The sequence below is a fragment of the Borostomias antarcticus genome (genome assembly GCF_949987555.1).
Source record: "Borostomias antarcticus genome assembly, chromosome: 22".
Classification (NCBI taxonomy): Eukaryota; Metazoa; Chordata; class Actinopteri; order Stomiiformes; family Stomiidae; genus Borostomias; species Borostomias antarcticus.
In genome coordinates, this window is record NC_140255.1 from 9,051,285 (window position 1) to 9,071,542 (window position 20,258).

General features: G+C 43.2%; 1 protein-coding gene across 1 annotated transcript in view; it reads right to left on the reverse strand.

Moving 5' to 3' along the window:
• Positions 1-852: 852 nt before the first annotated feature.
• Positions 853-20,258, reverse strand: part of LOC311323737 (transient receptor potential cation channel subfamily M member 4-like) — a gene marked incomplete at both ends in the record, with an annotated part of 35,780 nt that continues 16,374 nt past the window's right edge. The window contains 15 exons of the mRNA XM_084456035.1: positions 853-886; positions 1,271-1,403; positions 3,263-3,444; positions 3,648-3,813; positions 4,873-5,038; positions 5,348-5,480; positions 7,945-8,060; positions 9,400-9,614; positions 14,607-14,749; positions 17,355-17,467; positions 17,677-17,822; positions 17,964-18,093; positions 18,321-18,494; positions 18,630-18,908; positions 20,115-20,236. Coding sequence (XP_084312161.1) covers positions 853-886; positions 1,271-1,403; positions 3,263-3,444; positions 3,648-3,813; positions 4,873-5,038; positions 5,348-5,480; positions 7,945-8,060; positions 9,400-9,614; positions 14,607-14,749; positions 17,355-17,467; positions 17,677-17,822; positions 17,964-18,093; positions 18,321-18,494; positions 18,630-18,908; positions 20,115-20,236 — 2,252 coding nt within the window. The remainder of the gene's footprint in view (positions 887-1,270; positions 1,404-3,262; positions 3,445-3,647; positions 3,814-4,872; positions 5,039-5,347; positions 5,481-7,944; positions 8,061-9,399; positions 9,615-14,606; positions 14,750-17,354; positions 17,468-17,676; positions 17,823-17,963; positions 18,094-18,320; positions 18,495-18,629; positions 18,909-20,114; positions 20,237-20,258) is intronic.

Below are 20,258 nucleotides of genomic sequence, written 5' to 3' on the forward strand. Positions count from 1 at the left end.
TCGGTGACCTTTGGTGTTGATTGGCCACAGAGACTGGGAATTGTGTCAGCTGATCAAGCATACACGCACACAATACATGGCAAACAGGAAAAAACTCCTGGTTATTTAATATTAATTTTTTAAATTGTATTTACTATTTATTTACTATGTATAGGCCTACACTTTTCCACCAACAGGAAACAGGTTCGGTTCCGGTTCACAAATCATTTTGACCCAAAATAAATTGGTTGGAAACCTGAAAGGTTTGTGCCGAGCTGGTGTGAATCGTTATTTAATTTCTGTTTTTTTTTTTAAATACGAATGCAATGTTAATTTTTGGACACCGTAGGCCAGTGGTTCTCAACTGGTCAGGCATTGGGAGCCACATTTCTCTATGATTATTATTAATCCCAATTTCATATAATTCAAACCAAGCAAACTTATTTCTACAATTTATTGGGGAAGCTGGGGATGTGCTTTCTTCCATGATAAGAGTTTTAAAGTCTGAGGTAATCCACCACTTCAGCAATGAGTAAATGCACTGGAAAGGCTTCCAAAGTCTGTATGTGCCTGTTCTCCTGGTTCATCAGCAGTTCAAGCAGAATGGCCTCATGCTCTGTAGCCTAAGTGCCAATTATCAAAATCTCCAGCCATCAACTAACTTGATACAAATTATCATTGATATCCCCTAGAATAATAGTGTGATGACAATCCATTATAACAAGTATGCGACCCACTTTTGTGACACACCAGTTGAGAAACACTGTATATATGTGTTGCCAACTCTGAGTAGACTGACATCAATAAAGAAACCGGAGGTACCTGGACGTGTAGGTGGAGGCCGAGGAGGATTACTCTGAGAGAGGGCGTCCACTACCCAGCTGAGCGCAGCGGAGCAGTACTCCATCTGGACACAAGAGGGCGCCAAGGTTAGTTAGGATCACATATGGTCATTTAGGAGGATAACCAACATGACCTGGGCCCATTCTACAGTATATGGTGTAACATGGTTATAACACAGTATGATGAGTCTGACCTCTGATTCTAGAGCTCTCATTCTGCATTTGTAATCGTCATGGAACATAGAAATTCCATCCATTAGCTTCATGTTGAAAGGGATGTCTGCTTTTATTCTGCCATTGGAATCCAGAATGTGGTCCACCCTGACAATAACCAAAACAATGTGTAAACAACAACACACACATAAGATGTTCATCCCTTTATTCCTATAGCTTCTCCATGGGTCTGTAATAGTGTCAACATTGAGACAGATGACATTGAGATCACTCACTTGACTGAGGTCCGTTTGATCCTCTCAGAGTCGGTCCCTCGTTGGATCTTGCTCTGGGCTGTCATGAAGTTCTCCTTCTGAACGTTCTCCCAAGTCATTAGCCTGTTAGCCTCTTTCCCAGTCACCTTCAGTACTAACAGGAGGGAAATGTGTTAGCATGTTGGCTAATTAGCCTTTAGCTCCAGTATTAACAGGAGGGATATATCTTAGCATGTTCGCTAACTAGCCTTTATCTCCAGTACTAACAGAGGAAACGTTTTAGCATGCTGGCTAATTAACCTCCACTTATCAAGTTAGCATCAATGCCCAGCCCAGAGTCAATGCCGACACTACCAACAATATCTGTGAAGTATACACGCACACAATACATGGCAAACAGGAAAAAACTCCTGGTTATTTAATATTTATTTTTTTAATTGTATTTACTATTTATTTACTATGTATAGGCCTACACTTTTCCACCAACAGGAAACAGGTTCGGTTCCGGTTCACAAATCATTTTGACCCAAAATAAATTGGTTGGAAACCTAAAAAGTTTGTGCCGAGCTGGTGTGAATCGTTATTTAATTTCTTTTTTTTTTTTTTAAATACGAATGCAATGTTAATTTTTGGACACCGTAGGCCAGTGGTTCTCAACTGGTCAGGCATTGGGAGCCACATTTCTCTATGATTATTATTAATCCCAATTTCATATAATTCAAACCAAGCAAACTTATTTCTACAATTTATTGGGGAAGCTGGGGATGTGCTTTCCTCCATGATAAGAGTTTTAAAGTCTGAGGTAATCCACTACTTCAGCAATGCGTAAATGCACTGGAAAGGCTTCCAAAGTGTGTATGTGCCTGTTCTCCTGGTTCATCAGCAGTTCAAGCAGAATGGCCTCATGCTCTTTAGCCTAAGTGCCAATTATCAAAATCTCCAGCCATCAACTAACTTGATACAAATTATCATTGATATCCCCTAGAATAATAGTGTGATGACAATCCATTATAACAAGTATGCGACCCACTTTTGTGACACACCAGTTGAGAAACACTGTATATATGTGTTGCCAACTCTGAGTAGACTGACATCAATAAAGAAACCGGAGGTACCTGGACGTGTAGGTGGAGGCCGATTACTCTGAGAGAGGGCGTCCACTACCCAGCTGAGCGCAGCGGAGCAGTACTCCATCTGGACACAAGAGGGCGCCAAGGTTAGTTAGGATCACATATGGTCATTTAGGAGGATAACCAACATGACCTGGGCCCATTCTACAGTATATGGTGTAACATGGTTATAACACAGTATGATGAGTCTGACCTCTGATTCTAGAGCTCTCATTCTGCATTTGTAATCGTCATGGAACATAGAAATTCCATCCATTAGCTTCATGTTGAAAGCGATGTCTGCTTTTATTCTGCGATTGGAATCCAGAATGTGGTCCAACCTGACAATAACCAAAACAATGTGTAAACAACAACACACACATAAGATGTTTATCCCTTTATTCCTATAGCTTCTCCATGGGTCTGTAATAGTGTCAACATTGAGACAGATGACATTGAGATCACTCACTTGACTGAGGTCCGTTTGATCCTCTCAGAGTCGGTCCCTCGTTGGATCTTGCTCTGGGCTGTCATGAAGTTCTCCTTCTGAACGCTCTCCCAAGTCATTAGCCTGTAAGCCTCTTTCCCAGTCACCTTCAGTACTAACAGGAGGGAAATGTGTTAGCATGTTGGCTAATTAGCCTTTAGCTCCAGTATTAACAGGAGGGATATATCTTAGCATGTTCGCTAACCAGCCTTTATCTCCAGTACTAACAGAGGAAACGTTTTAGCATGCTGGCTAATTAACCTCCACTTATCAAGTTAGCATCAATGCCCAGCCCAGAGTCAATGCCGACACTACCAACAATATCTGTGAAGTATTAACCAAGCAGGTTTTTGCCTAGAGACACATCCTGAAAGTCCAGATTCACTTCTATTAAATTGCAAAGATTCAGAATCTCACCCAAATGGCTGACCTTCACAGAGGCAACCTTGCAGATGTACCTCTTGATCAAGAGTTGAACATGGGAGATGAGGATGAAGGGAGGGGCCAGGGAGGGGCGGGAGTGGTACTCCACGATCAGGTTGTAGCGCAGGAACTTCCAGTGAATGTCGCTGTTTTCCTGGACCTTGGAGAAGGTGAAACTAGGCGGAGCGTGAGACAAGGGGAGAGAGAGGGGGTGAGACAGGGGGAGAGAGAGGGGGTGATACATGGGAGAGAAGGGGTGAGAGGGATGGTAAAATGTGATGTGTGTGCGACAATGGTGAAACAAAGGCTCAATGAGGGAGAGAGAGAAAGAGAGAGAAAGACAGACAGAGAGAGAATGAACAAGTCTCTCCTTTGATACCTGAACATGGCGATCAGTAGGTTGATGAGCAGCATGTTGGTGACCAGCAGGTAGATGACCTGTAGAATGACCACCAGCCAATTATGATACTGGCTCTTACAAGGCTCCGCCCCTCCGTCGATCAAGGTCATGTTGTTTGTACACGGCATGTCTAACTCCTTTCCCACTGGGGAGGGGTAGAGCACAGGTTGGTCATGGTCAAAAGCAATATGGACACTGAAGCACACACACACACACACACACACACCAGTACAACACAAGAGAACAACCAGAAAACCCGACTGCTGAATGCCAAGCTTCACGGATTCTGACATCCTGTTGGAGCTGTAATCGAGAGGCCTATTGGGGATTTGGGAGGGTGCATGCTGCGCCCTTCCCAGAGTTAAGTAGTCCTTCTATCTGCCCTCCCCTTGGCGTGGTCTACGGCCTACAGTACATTCACCGCTCCTCTGAGGAGGGTTTCCCCCTGTGGCCTGATCTCAACACACCGTAGTAGACATGGCTACTTGGGGTTAGCCTCTGCACCGTTAGTTACATGTGTTATGTTGCTTTTCAGTAGCCGACTGGGTTTATTTGGTTACATTTGTTCCCTTGGGGGTGTTTGAGCTAATGTTGGAATGCCCAGCTCATCATATTCTTGTTTTGGGTTGTAGTCTTTGTCTGCAGTTAAGTTAATCGTATTATGTTGGAGATTGAAGGCTAACCCTGCTGTATAGACTAGTCAGGGGTCCCTAGTCAAATCGACCTGGCTATCCCCCCCACTCTACGTCACTGTCTGCTGATAAGAGTCTCCCCTCTCCTCTCCAGTGAACCAACCTAAGCCATGCCGGCAAGGTGACGGCAAGGTGAAGGTGACTCCCCCTAGGGGCACCGCCTGCTAAGGACACTCTGCTAACAGAACTATTCCCCCGAACCCTTGTCTCTCTTGAAGACCTTTAGCAGTTAGGACTACCAGTTTTTAGTGTTTTTCCCCAGTTGTCCAATAAGTTGTTTTTGTACTGTGACCGGCCTCTGGGTGTCCTCTGTTTGCTCCTCAGCAGTATTCAGTTAGACCTTGGGGTTGTGTTGCCAGACCCTGGGTCCCACCCTGTGACACACACACACACACACACACACACACACACACACACACACACACACACACACACACACACACACACACACACAGACACACACACACACACACACACACACAAACAAACAAACAAACAAACAAACAAATTACCATCTACGTTCTCTACTCCAAATATGTCCAGGTATGGTTTGTAGAAGGTCCGCTGGAAGATCCGTTCGGGGTGGGAATCATACGAGTAAACCAGCGCCTGATTGGCTACCCCGTACGCCATCAGCCACACCCCCAGGAAGAAGAGGAAGAAGACGACATCTTTCATCTGAGTGGAAGAAAAATGTATTGGCATCAAATTTAATTTCTAGCCTGTAACAACATGCCATGTCACCAAAACGCATACCATGTCACCAAATTGCATACATTTATGGTATACATTAAACCAGATTTACATATCATTTTTACATGTCCATGAATATCCTTTTTAGCACTGTGTGCTACATTTGCTCGTATGAACATGAACATAAATAAAATTGACCTTGACCTTAAACCTAAATTCCATCATTAAATTAACCTGTATCACAATGTTATAGACAGATTTAAAGGAAATTACTCTTTACTGCCAATTTCTCACCATCTTGCCAACCATCATGATCTTTGGTCCCATTCGTTTGTGAATGGCACCGATGTGAATGAGGCGCAGGGTGAAGACCATGTAGTCAACACACAGGAACGCCCGTCCACTCTGGTAGGACCACGCAAACATCCTGACACACACACACACACACACACACACACACACACACACACACACACACACACACACACACACACACACACACACAGTTAACAGCATTCCTGTGTGTAGTCAACACACAGGAATGCTCGACCACACTGGTAGGGCCTCTCCAACATCCTGGCACACACCGTAACATACATGGAAGACTTTCTGTCAGTTTAATTTCTTCCAAAGAAAAAAAAGAGTCCTACGGAACTGCTGTTGGTCCTGTAACTGTAACAGCACCCCATAGTGGTAGAAAGTAAGTACCTTTTTGTGGGTGGCTGTAAGCCAGCACACCTAGGATAGCGTGTGTCCGGTTATCACTCCCTCCCTCCCTCCATTGAATGTTGACCTGCATTTCTCTGTTGGCACCACAAGAGGCAGTAGTCCCAGCACACCAAAAAAAAGAAGGACACCAAAATCAACCCGCTTACCTTCACTGCACAAGTAGAGTAGTGGTGAGAACACTGGACTTCCACCCGGGAGATCGGGGTTCAAGGCTATTGACTTTATGAGACTATGCCCCAAATGTCCACATGTTCATCTTTTCACCCCAACCTTTACCCCTTGCCTTATAGGTCAGATCCTGTCCCAACCCCAACCCTTATTCTAGCCCCAACCCTTATTCTAACCCCAACCCACACTAGGGACTGGAAGAAGAACACCAAAACCAACCAGCCGATGTCCACTGCACAAGTAGTGGTGGGAGTAGTGGTGAGAGCATAGGACTCCCACCCGGGAGACCCGGGTTCAAGGCCCCGGTGGGGATGACTTTATGGGACTGTACCCCAAACCTCCACCCTTTCTTTCCAATCTTTTTATCCCTTACCTTTGTCCAGAAACAGAGGTTGAACCAATTGCAGCAAAATAGCATATTACAGAAATCATCATCATCAGTTATTGTGAGCTCATCAGCTGACTGGCTATCCCGCTCTTATTGTGCTGGATTAGCATTGGAAGCATTGAAACGTATCTTACTTTATCAGACATTATTTCATGTCATTTCAATTCACAGCTATTTCAGTGGCATGACTAGCTTCCGTTCTACCAGTCCTGAACAGAAACAAGCCAGCCATGCACATAAACCAGGCTCTACCTGGCCTGGTTAATAACCCTCTGAGGTCCAAACTGAATTCAGAGCAGCTTTGTGATTGGTGTGGTCTGATGTTTCTCTGTCGTCAACACACACTTACTTCAAAGTGATTGGTATTTTTATTTAAAGGATAACCACAGCTACATTTACGCTCGTATATGTCATCAAAAGTTCGGTCAGTATGCAGCTTTAAAATAGATCCAGAAACATAAGTTATGAAGAGTAATTTTTGCCACCACAAATGTTGTAAAACACACACTAAACTACAGTGACTAACTGTTTTGTCAATATGAAAGTTTTTCATCAAGATCCTGGTTATGTAAGGATGTCAAAATAGTCTAGCAAGTCTGAGATCTAGAGCATGTAGCTCAGGAGATAGAGCGGTCTAGATAGAGCGGTCTAGATAGAGCGGTCTAGATAGAGCGGTCTAGATAGAGCGGTCTAGATAGAGTGGTCTAGATAGAGCGGTCTAGATAGAGTGGTCTAGATAGAGCGGTCTAGATAGAGTGGTCTCTGGGGATCGCAAGTTCCCCGGTTCAATCCCAGAACATGGCTAACAGAACATGGCTGCCGAGTGTCCTTGAGCAAGACGCTGAATCTGAAAATCGTTCACGTGCGGCACAGTGGCGCAGTACCTAGTACTGTCACCTCATAGCAAGAAGGTCTCCGGGCCTTTCTGTGCGGAGTTTGCATGTTCTCCCCGTGTTTGCTGGGTTTCCTCCCAAAGAACCCAATATGAAAAACATGCAGAAAGACAGATGCTCTTTAGTCCAGTCCCTGACAAGGACTCGGATGAGCACTTGAATGATGGCTACCCACTGCTCCTGACTGCCCCTGGAGGAGGACAGTTGGAATGGGATAAATGCTGGGAACAATTTCCACCGGCAACCCCCAAAAGTTGCATGTGTGTGCTGTGTCGCCGGTCACTATGTAATGTGTGATCATCGTGTGGCAAAATGAAGACCCCCTTCGGGTCCGTTAATTTAATTTAATTAAAATTTAAAAAATCACAAGTCTTCCTAACTTCAGTTCTGCTAGAGGAGGGCAACTAGACAAAGGGACAACCTGAAAAAGTTAAAATAACCTGTTTATCAGTAGAAGTGGCCAGGTCGAGAGAGGGCTGGGAGAGAATAAAATACGGTTAACTAAATAAGGTCTACTTTTTGTCTAAAAAATTAAAATAAAACAGGCCCCCCCCCTCCCCCCCCCCCACACACACACACCTTCACCCTGCAGACCTCAAGGGGTGGTGGAAAGAAGATTTCCTCTGCAATTGAAGGATTTCAAGGAAACTCCCATCTCTGTGTTGCAGTTTTGACAGGTCAAGAACGAACACCTGCTGTATCCTTCCACCTACCTGCAGCACAAGCCTATGATGAAGAGGGTGATGGCGATGAGGTCAAACCAGTTCCAGACATCCTGGATGTACTGTCTTAGGCCCTGGCGCCACATCTGGTGTCCCATGAAGCAGGTCTGTGAGAGAGAGGACCCAGCAGAGAGATACAGGAGTTCAGTTCAACCTCTATGGCAGTTTCTCAACTAGGGGTCCATGGACCCCCTGTGGTCTTATAATTACATGGGGGGGTATAATTAGAGGGGGTCCTTGGGAAAGTGTAATATACTATATATATATACTGCATATATATGCAGTACATATACTATGGTATTTTTCTTTAATGTATCAAAAACATGTTTAAATAATATTGTATGAGCCCATCAAATTTAAGAAAAGATGAAGACTTACTGTTTTAAAATGAATAGACTTATTTGCACACATTCAAAATGTTACATTGCTGAGCTGATGTTAAAGGAGTAGTAAAGGGAAAATGCATGTTTAGCCCTGTTTTAAGGTTACTCATGATCATATACAATGGTTCAGATCAAAACGTTGACAAAACTAGCACTTTTGAGAAAGTCTGATAATTGCTCTACCACCGTTTAGGTCAAACAATGGATGTGGGTGGGCACCTTGGAAAATCATTCAAAAACATGTTAAACTCTCGATTTCAAAGACAAGAAGCTCACCGAGGGGGTAATTGGTGTCCGTTGGTGTTCTGACGTCAAATTCGCCGCAAAGTATGAATCCTGTAGGGTTTTATTGATCATTTTATGAAATCCATTGACTTGTATTGAAGCGACCGTTGTAGATGTGTAGATCAATCCGCAGAGAGGATTCACGAAGCGGAACTACTTACGGTAGCTATTGTTATTGTTTATGTTGCTAGGCTACCTAGTTTGCGGAAGTTTACACACGTATTTGCTGCGACTAAATAGTTCTATGCTAAATATTTTAAAAAGCATTTCCAGATGAACTAGAATCTTACTTTATGGCGAATTATATGTCAGAACGCCAACTAACACCTCGGTGAGTTTCTTGTCTTTGAAATTGAGAGTTTAACATGTTTTTTGAATGATTTTTCAAGGTGCCAACCCACATCCATTGTATGACCAAAACGGTGGTAGAGCAATTATCAGACTTTCTCAAAAGTGCTAGTTTTGTCAACGTTTTGATCTGAACCATTGTATATGATCATAAGTAACCTTAAAATAGGGCTAAACATGCATTTTCCCTTTACTACTCCTTTAACTCATTAATTCTTGAATTGCTATAAATGAATTATGATTCAAACAGATATGCAAATTAAAAATGGTAGGTGATTAGACCTGTTCAATACTATTAACAACACAAATAAGGATACACTTATTCAAATGTCATGCCAGTGTATCACATATTCTAGCAGGTCTGAAGGCATAGGGTAGGGAGGGTTAGGGTTCTTGAACCTAGAGGACCTCAGCCTGGCTCTCCGCCCACCTGTCGTATCTCCTCACATGCGATGGAAAACACCCACAGGTAGAGCACAAACTCAGAGACCGCTGGGCCGTCCGGCGGCGCTGGCTTGAGGTCCACCAGAAGCACGTAGGAGAACAGGAGGAGGAAGAGCATGTACATCAGCATGTTGCTCAGGAAGCAGGTGACCGGCGCACCCCAGAACTGTTGCCATCTTGAGATCAGAAAGCAGGCCGTGTCTGGGGAGGAGATATCAAATCAAATCAAACTTTATTTATATATCACATTTCACAGAGGGAACACAATGTGCTTTACAGAGAGAAAGGGAGATGTACAGTACATTAATCCTCTACCCTCATTTTCCAGAGGGAAGCAAAAAAAACAGTTCACCCATTTGAGCCAATATAGGAGAACTGTAAGAATTCTTCCCTGACCTCTCTCAACGAGACGATCAAGCAGACGATAAATCAATCAGTAGAGCAGATAAAGTTACAGAGATGTTACCTACGTGGTAGGCCACTATGTGTTAGCTATCCCTGTAATCCATTTTAGGATATATATGTGACATGATGGGGACAGCTAGTGACACATAGTAAACAATGTTTTCTCTAACAACACCGCAATTTTAGTCTGCCAGGAATAGCTGGCAAGCTGTTAGCTAACATTAGCCAGCTAGCTACAGTATACATTAGCTAAACAAAGCTGCCTAACATGGCAAGCTATCACATCCATTTTAGCTAGCTACATTATCTAGGTATAGTTTATGGTTAGCAAACTGGGTAGATTATTCTGTTTTATTCCTACTCAGACAATGCAGAAATTAAATATTTCCTTTATTTCTTACTTTATATTATTTTAAAAGCTAAAAAAGAAATGACACAGGGTGGAGTGGAGACAGAAGAAAATCTACAGATGCTTAAGGAATGTAAAAGTTATTATATTAGCTAGTTAAATAAGATATAGGTAATCTGATCATGGCTTAATCTCTCATAGGTTGAGTTTGATAAACTTCACAGTGTTTTTATATATTCTAGGACAGTGGTTCTTAACCTGGGTTCGATCGAACCCCAGGGGTTCGGTGAGTCAGTCTCAGGGGTTCGGCGGAGGTCAAGACACACACCCGACTCATATGATTCGTGATGACACGCCCCGCTTGGCCAGGTGATCAGGTGATCACGCTACATCGCTTGGCCTATCTGTGCTGCAGGGAATTTGGTGCGCTCAGTAGTCGACTTGTGACTGTCGTGATGGTACGTCATGTGATTGTGAAAGGAACAGACTTTGTTGCGAAAATGACATGAGAGTGGCACTTGCCAAGGTCTGAACTGGTCTCTGAAAGGCAACAGCAGAAGTCACACTGATTTGCAGTAAATATTCATTATTATGCTTTTGTTTTTGTGTGAAAATCATGTTTTGATGGTTTTGTTCTTTGAACACAGTGATGTTGATGCACGGTTCATTTTGTGCACCAGTAAAATATATACCTACAGTATGTTTTGAATTTGAAAAAATCATATTTTATTTTTCCAATTAAGAAGGGTTCGGTGAATGCGCATATGGAACTGGTGGGGTTCAGTACCTCCAACAAGGTTAAGAACCACTGTTCTAGGATTTAGTCGCCAAACCCAGCAGCAGCTAGAGATTGATGCAGCACACAGGGGCTGGACTGAGGGGAAAAGGAGGACTGAGTACCCAGGGCCCCAATGGAGGAGGGGGGGCTGAAAATCCTGGAATGAAAGTTTGCTTTTGTCTGTAATATATCTTATTTCAAATTAATGTCATAACTAAATTACAATGGGATAAATACATTGTTTGAGAGACTGAAGTGTGTATCCTCCCAAAATAGTGGATTCACTCTGAGCCCCCCCTCACGCCTGAAGAAAAAACGCAAAATGGTTTAGTCCACGCCTGCACTAGGATCGCGCGTTGCATACAGCGTGCAAAGAGTTGCAGCAACAGTTATCATGCCTTTCAAAAAGCAAAATCAGGGTCACAAAAAAGAAAAGACAGTAAGGAAAGAGAAAGGAGGAATACTGAAGGAAGACAGCTGCTTTTCAGAGAAAAGGTGAGCAAAATGAGCAGAGGCTGCACAGAGTTCAGAGAATGGTTTAAGCTATCAGCAGTTGCTTAGATTGAAGGCAGTCAGACAGTCACAGGAATATGACTATTTCCATTGTATAACAAACTAGAGAGGGTTACAATTTTGGGTAAATTGTATAGTGTTCAGCAGTGTACAGTATTGTCTACTTATATCAACTGGCAAACTGAGATCGACTCTAGTGCTGGTGTAGTGCTACTGTAGATTGTAGCTACTTCAATGGACTTTCTGGAAGGATGGCCTCACTGCAGGTAAATACCGGTCTTCATTCTTTTATGTGCATAGATAAATTTGCGGGGCAAAGTGGAATGTAAATGGACTGAATCATCCAATTAAGACGGGCAAGGTGTTAGCTCACTTGAAGTCATTGTCATCTGACATATTTTTACAGGAAACCCATTTGAGGAATGACTCCCATGCCAAATTGAGAGGTAGATGGTTGGGCCAAATATACCACTTCACATTTTCCGCCAAGGCCAGGGGCGCGGCTATACTAATACGCAAGGGAACGCCTTTCAGACATAAAGATACCATAGCTGACAGGGATGGGCGTTATGTGATAGTTATTGGGGAAATATATTATGTTTCTGTAACTCTGTTGAATGTTTACGTGCCCAATATGGATAATCATCAATTCTTCAAAAAAGTATTAGCTCTAATCCCAAATATCTCTCAGACGAACCTGATCATTGGTGGAGATTTCAATTGTGTGTTGGATCCATACTTAGATAGGTCCTCCACGCAAAGGGCTCCCTCATCAAAGTCTGGTGAATTTCTAAATTCTTATATTTATAATTCAAATCTGTTTGATGTATGGAGGGTTTCTAATCCAACCGGGAGGGAATACTCTTTTCGTTCTCACGTTCATAATCTATACACCCGGATTGACTATTTCCTGGTTGACGTCAAATTACTACCATACACTTCTAATGCCAAATATCATGAGATTGTGATTTCAGACCATTGCCCACTAACATTTACCTTAAAGCTGGACAACACCATTCAGTCGCAGAGGACCTGGAGGCTTAACCCTCAACTCCTTACAGACCCTGCGTTCTGTGATTATTTAAGAGGTCAAATTTTATTTTTCTTTGAAACCAATGACAACACAGAAACTAGCCCATCTCTACTCTGGGAAACCATGAAGGCTTACTTAAGGGGGTGTATAATTTAATTTCAAGCTTCCAAATCCAAACAGAATAGGGCTGTACTAAAGGAACTAGGGGACCAAATCTGCCAATTAGACAAAGAGAATGCGCAACTCCCATGTATTGAAAAACATAAAAAATATTGTCACTTAAATTTAAATACAATCAGATCCTTTCAAATAAAGTTTGCAAATCTTTTCATTTTACTAAACAGAAGTATTTTGAGTTTGGTGATAAACCACATAAGCTTCTTGCTAGACAGCTTCGCAAAATTGAAAATTACCAGACAATTCACAGTGTTAGATCAGAAACTGGTACTTTACTCACGTCACCTACAGACATTAGCAACAGATTTCAACAATTTTATGAGTCATTATATTAAAGCTCATACAGATCCATTGAACATGCATACTTTTCTAGAGAAATGTAATCTCCCGACTCTGAGCCAGGAGGAACGTGGTCTCCTTGGCTCAGAAATCACGGTAGAAGAAGTTGAGAAAGCAATCTCAACACTAAGAAATAGTAAAGCCCCGGGCCCAGATGGGTTCCCCAGTGAATTATACAAATGATGCAATGATGGTTCCCTTCCTCACTCTCTAACAGAGACAGTGATCACAGTGATTCATAAAAAAGGTAGGGACGCAGATGAGGTGGGGTCCTACAGACCAATCTCTTTATTGAGTTCGGATAAAAAAATATTGGCTAAAATTTTGGCTAGCCGGCTGGGTCCTTTGGTGGGAAAATTGGTGCATCAGGACCAGACAGGTTTCATTCCCGGTAGAAGCTCTTTCTTTAATCTCAGACGCCTGTTTAATATATTGTACACTCCAAATAGGTCAGATGTGGACCTTGTTATCCTGTCTTTAGACGCGGAGAGGTCTTGGCGACAAATTCATTGCATGGTTCAAAATGCTTTACACCAACCCCTGTGCTAGGATACTCACAAATGGAGTGTTGTCAACCCAATTTCACCTAAATCGTGGGACTAGGCAGGGGTGTAGTTTATCACCCCTGCTTTTGCTCTAGCGATAGAGCCTCTCGCTGAGACTGTCCGCTCTGACCAGCTTATACAGGGATATACTACCGAGAAGATATCCTTATACGCAGATTACATTTTATTGTTTGTTTCTAAACCTCAGCAGACTATCCCAGCTATTCTGGATTTAATGAACCAATTTGGTACCTTCGCTGGGTATAGAATAAATTGGGATAAGAGTGAACTGATGCCCGTTTGTGTCCAAACGAAATTTGGCACACTTCCCATTCAAGATTTCACCTGAGAGGTTTACTTATTTGGGTAGCACTGTTACGAGGCAGCACTCTTCCATCTTTAATGAAAATTCCCCCCCCTTACTGGCCAAACTCAAGAAGAACATGCTCTTCTGGAGGTCTCTCCCAATCTCTTTAGTTGGGAAAGTGAATGCTGTCAAGATGATTTTCCTGCCACAGATATTGTATCTTTTTCAAAATATCCCTTTCTTCATAGCCAAATCCTTTTTCAAAAAGCTAGATTCGATTTTGCTTTCCTTTATATGGGACTATAAGAGTCATAGGATAGGTAAGAAACATCTTTGTAAACCTAAGGGAGATGGGGGATTGGCCCTTCCAAATTTTCTTTTCTATTACTGGGCCTCAAATCTGCGTGCTATAACCTTCTGTTCCTAACACCCATCACTGAGAATCCCTCATTTGTTCCTTCAACATTAGACAAAGGTTTTCAGCTTTCACTTGATCAGATTCAATGCATGCCGAGAAGACGCGCTCAGATCTTACGGAAGTAAGGTTTTTCCTCACCACCTAGATAGATACTGTACAGTCTTTTGGCTAATCTAATGAGGATCGAGTGCACATTTTTTCCCGAGGGTTTCGAAGTGTCAAATATTTATTTGACAGCCCGTACCGTACAGAGGATTCCATGTCAGCTGTGGAATTGGTTGGGGACTCAGTGGTACTAAAGTTGATACACTCAGAGTTGACAGACTCACGTGACAACCGGTTGAGAGCCACTCCCTGCTCGGCCTGCTGCTGCTTGTCCTGCTGCTGGTCCTCCTGCTGCTGGTCCTCTGGTGTCTCTTTGATCACTTGGAGAGTCTTCCCCAGCTCATGCTGCTGCCGCTCCTCCTTCTCCCTGTTAAAGCAGGTGGGCATCATAAGGTACTGTAACTCCATATCAAATATAGTGTAATGACCCCCTTAACAAGCCTGTTAACAGCTTCACTAAGGGAACTACTGTAGCTGTATGGCCCATTTCCACAAGAGATGCACCAATCCACTTTTTTTCAGTTCTGATTCCATTCCGATACCTGAATTTGGATATCTGCCGATACAGATACCAGCGGTATCTTTTCTAATAATTAATTATTTATATTTATTAATTATCATTAACATACACTTTATAAATTTTGAACACACCATATTCTTACTGTATTGCTACTGTACTGCACTGAACTCTTTTTATGATTGTCTGTATTGTATCCTGTTGAGGAACGAAAACAATAATTTTACTCGGCAATTTTACTAAACATATGGCTATTTGTATATTGGATGTAGGCCTAACAATGAAATAATCCTTGAATACTATGTATTCATTTTCGCGTGTCAGCACCCACGTTCATGACATAAAAAGTAGGCTACTAATTAGTAAAATATACGGTTGGGATGAGACCCGCTGTCTGTCTCTCCTGTCGCTCAGCACGTGGGTCTCAGCCTCAGTAGAGCGCAATGGTGTAATATTTAACTATGACAAGGAGAGGGAGAAATGGCTCTAGTTTACAGGTTGCTTCATTAATGTTATCAGGTTCCGTATTAGCAAATTGGGTTTAAATCCGAAATATTGCCAATTAGGTGCATTTGCAAATCGTCCGCCAGCATCTAGTTTAACCAACTCAAGCAGCGCATGCAACTCGACACTTTCACTTGTGAAAGTTCCTTGCAAATTTTTTAAGCTTTATTTCAGCATAACGTTTGTTTTCGCACCAAACCTTTGCAAACATAAGCAAACAGTCTGAAAAGTTAGGCTAGTTTGGTGAACTAGACACTGGACTGAGGAAAACCTGAATCGTAGCCTATGATTGAATGACTGAATACCGGAGCACTTTAACTTCATCTGGATCAGTACGTGGAAGCCGATTGATTGATCTTGGAAAGCAGTTTTGTGTTTATATGTGTGATATATTCCCTTTAGCGATTGCTCAAGAGTGGCGTGGAGAAAGGTGAAACCCCTCTATATGACGTCAGGCGGCGTTGCTATGATGACCAGCTACATTTAGGGCACACTATGTGCAGTGGAAAGTGCTGTTCAAAAAAATATAGCAATTCGAATTAAGTTGAATCGTACCATGCTATGGAAAAAGCTTTGTCACACTGGTGTCAGAAGTGAGATGGCCGCGGTGAACCATCGGTGAGGCCATCGAAGCGGCATGTGAGTACATGATGGACTTGATATAGTGGAACGTGAGGGCACGCACTCCTGAATGGAGGAGAGGGTAGTGTAATGAGGACCTTATGAGGCTCGTTAGCAGCTCCGATAATGGTTCTAGCTATTAGTTGTTGCGGTCAGCGAGTCGGGTTTGACAGCGTGGGATCGTGGGTGCGATCCGCGCTCTGGCGAGTTCTCTACTCCCTCCCGTTTGCTACAATGCAATGAAAGGTAATGATAATTTAAAAGCATGACACCTTGAGAGAATCACTTAAAAAGAAATATTCAAATTTTACAGAAAAATAATGTGACTAACACAGGAGCAAAGTGACAAGGTCTACTAGACAGATCTCAGACAGAGAAGATCCTGGTGGTCTGCTGATTGACTGACCTGGAGGAAATGAACTCTGTGTATAGATCAGGTTAGGGTAAGGGTAGGCTACAAAATAGAGTCTGTTCTATTTCGCTCTGCCGGCTGGTTTTCCGAGGGCGGGTCTAGGGGTCAAAATTGAAAGAGCGGCAGTTCGTTGCAGCAATGAGAACCAAGTATTTCGAACACAAATGCTGGAGATCTTTCAGTTCGTTAATAGAATGCAATCAAAATATCGTCTTCCACTTGTATGATGCTAATGTTAAGCTAATGTTAATGTTTCAATGCAGGCTTGTGGAAATGTTATGCGGAGCACAGTGATTTACGTCATATTTATTTATTGAGTCTGGCAGCAAAGAGAAACATTAGCCCAGGTTAGATGGGCGGGACCAGGTTGGGTGGGAGTGCCTGATTGCGAAAGCAGTTACTGATTGGTGTCGCCGGGATTCCAGCACTACCAATGAATTGCCAGGATTCGAGAACCAGTTTTTTGCATGAAGTGTCCCAGACCCATAGAGAGATCAGTAGCATGCAGTATTAAGCATAGCTTCCGTAGTCTATCAGTGTAAAAACTCATGTGTCTGGCGTTAAGACTTTATGTCCTTGTTTTTTTATGCTATTGTTTTTTTACCATCAATTATATTGCACATGTGAAGCACTTTGTGACGCTGCTCTGTGAAAGGTGCTAAAGTTCACTTACTTACTTACTTATTACTGTAAGTAGATCAGGGGGTTAGGGTTACTCTAGGGTTAGGGTTAGGGAGGATGATTGACCTGAAGGAGATGAGCTGTGTGTAGATCGGGGGTTTAGGGTAAAAAAGGTGGTCCTATGGGGGGGATGGGGGTCAGGAAGGCACTAGCTGCTACCATCTGTATTATCAATCCATGTTCCAAGAGGGTTAGGGTGACTATAATGTTAGGGTAAGGGCTAGGGAGATGGCTGACCTGAAGGAGATGAGCGGCGTGTAGATCAGAGGGGGGCAGAAGAAGATCAGTAGCAGCTTCCACGCCTTCGTTCTCCTCTGCATGTCTCCCCACCAGATCTGGGACAACAAGGCCTGGAAAACAACAGCTTTGTTTGTTTGTTGCATTTACTGTATGTTTAGGGAGTGATACATTATCGGTTTACACATACAAGTTATTTACAGATACAAAGCTCAAAGATAAATATATGATCATTCTGACACTGGAAATAGACACAACTGGACTCCATTGTAACTGAAAAAGTATGGCCAGACCACACACACACACACACACACACACACACCTGTACTCCCCCATGGCTGAAGAAGAGTCGTGCGTTGGCAGCCCAACCCATCTTCAGACAGGTGGTCCCGCGCCATACTGGAGACTCCATGATCAGCAGCGTGAAGGAGCGGCTCTCGTTGCTCTGGTAACACTTACTGAACACATCTACACACACACACACACACACACAATATCTGACCATAACTACATATATAGTGCATCTATCTAACAAACAAACAAACAAACAAACAAACAAACAAACAAACAAACATTAACTTCAATGTTCCTGATCTCATCCTGTCTCACCGTGGGCCCGGTTCTCAAGCTCCAGGGCTAGCTCCTTCATGGACAGCTTGGTCTCCCTATTCGACTTTAGCCTGGACAGCTTTCTCATAATCTTACAGCCACTCAGAGCACTGACCACAGGCTCATCAGTCTGGAAAAGCAAGAGAGAGAGAGAGAGAGAGAGAGAGAGAGAGAGAGAGAGAGGGAGAGAGGAGAGAGAGGGGAGACCGAGAGAGAGAGAGAGAGAGAGAGAGAGATAGATAGATAGATAGATAGATAGAGAGAGGTTAGATAAAGTGTCAGGGTCTTTATTACATGAACCATAATTAATCACACATTAACTTCCTGTGACCCCTGAGTGACCCGGAAGTGCCTTACCATCTCCCAGAAGTAGACAGCCATCTCTCTGCGGTTCTGCAGCAAGGCCCAGATGAAGAGAGAGGCCCAGGGATTGAGGCAGCGCTGCAGCTGGTACCCAACCTGCTGGATCTGAGCAAAGGGGTAGAACTCCAGACAGACATCCCCCACTAGGCCCTCCAGCACTTTGGACACCTGGGAGGAGAGGGGGAGGAAGAGGTGGAGGTGAAAGAGGGGTATGGGAAATGGAAATGTTATTTACATTTGTTATCTATGAATTTCTGTATCTCAGTCCATACAGTGCCATTCGCCTTGCTGACCCCACCCTACCTGGTAGCACTGAGCCTCCCCCCTCACCTCAAACAGACTGAACGTCTTCGGCAGGCTGGCCGGTGAGTGGACCGAGCCTGCACTTACAGGCCGCGCCCCTCGGTGCCTCTGCAGCAGTGTGTAGGCCAGGGTGCTGTCGTCCACCGAGCTGTAGAGGTCCTCCAGACGGCCATAAGTCAGGTAGTCCAGGATGTTGAATCCGTTCTCCTCGAAGAGACGCACAAGCTGGGGCTTGTCGTTGACCAGCGCGTCTGTCATTGACTCCACAAGGTCCTCATACTGAACGGCAGGGGTCAAGGTCAAAGGTTAGAGGTCATTATTGTTATTTTATAAACTGCATTATTGAACTTTATATAGCAGTACAACAACACAAAAGAAAATTACAGAAAAACAGACAGAAGTACGGCACCCACACATTCACAATTCCCCAACCCATCACAAACCCTTTATGAAGAATTAAACACAATCAGAAACAAGAACAAGTTGTTTTCGAATGAGCCAATAGTGATGTTCTAAAAGGCGCCCGACTTCTTTAATGATTTGGGGAACAATAAAAGAGGCATGTCTAAGTGAATATGGGGATCTGGAACTAGGTATTGCTTTAGATAAGAAGAATGGTTAAGAAAATACATTTAAAAATAAATTGCAGCCAATGAAAATGCTTTCTAGAATTTAGAGATAGCCAGTTAAGAGATTCGTACATAAGACAATGATGGGTAAGTTACGGACACCTCAGAACAAATCTGCACAGACTATTGTATACTAGGATGCAGATGACATTCACATGTGTTCTGATAAACGATATCTGCATAATCAAGAATGGGTAGTACTAACTGAGAAATTATTCTTGTTCATACCTAAAGGGTGGAACAATTTATTGAGTGGTATAATGGGCTAAGAATGTATTTTTTTAATGACAAAATCAATATAGAGTCCTAAAGGAGAGTTCCGGTTCAGCCATACACAAAGATATTTAAATACATCCACTTTCTTAAGTGGTGATCCATCACAGAGAGTTGTTTTGATTGAGTTTCCCAGAGGCATCGTAGCGCTACGTTCATCGTAAGCTACGGCGTTCATCGTAGCACTACGATGAACATAGCGCTACGATGCCTCTGGGAAACTCAGCCCTGGTTTTGAACAACAATCTAATCAGATTGCAGTGAACTTTGTATTTGTGAAATATCGGAGTTGGATGTATAAATAACAGTCATCAGCATATAAATGAACACTACAATCAGTGCATATTTTTGGGAGATCATTAATAAAGATGGAGAAAAGGAGAAGATCCAAAGAAGACAATTATTATTACTACATTCTCAAGATGATTCTCACTAATCTATCATGAAATGTGCCTCAGCAGAGTCTCGGGACAGACAGGTCATAATATCTCTACACATTCTCGCGGGTCTGTCTGTACACCATGACCCCAGCCATACAGACAGGCTTAGGGTTAGGGTCTATGCCCCGTGACACCAGCCATACCTTCCACTGCCGGTCTCCATTGAAGAGCTCGCTTTTGGCGATGTCCACTCTGTTCCAGGTGACCACCAGCTTCAGCGCCCCAGTGTAGGGACTGGAATCACTGGACACACGTTGTTTACTGGCTAACTCACACATAAAGAGGCA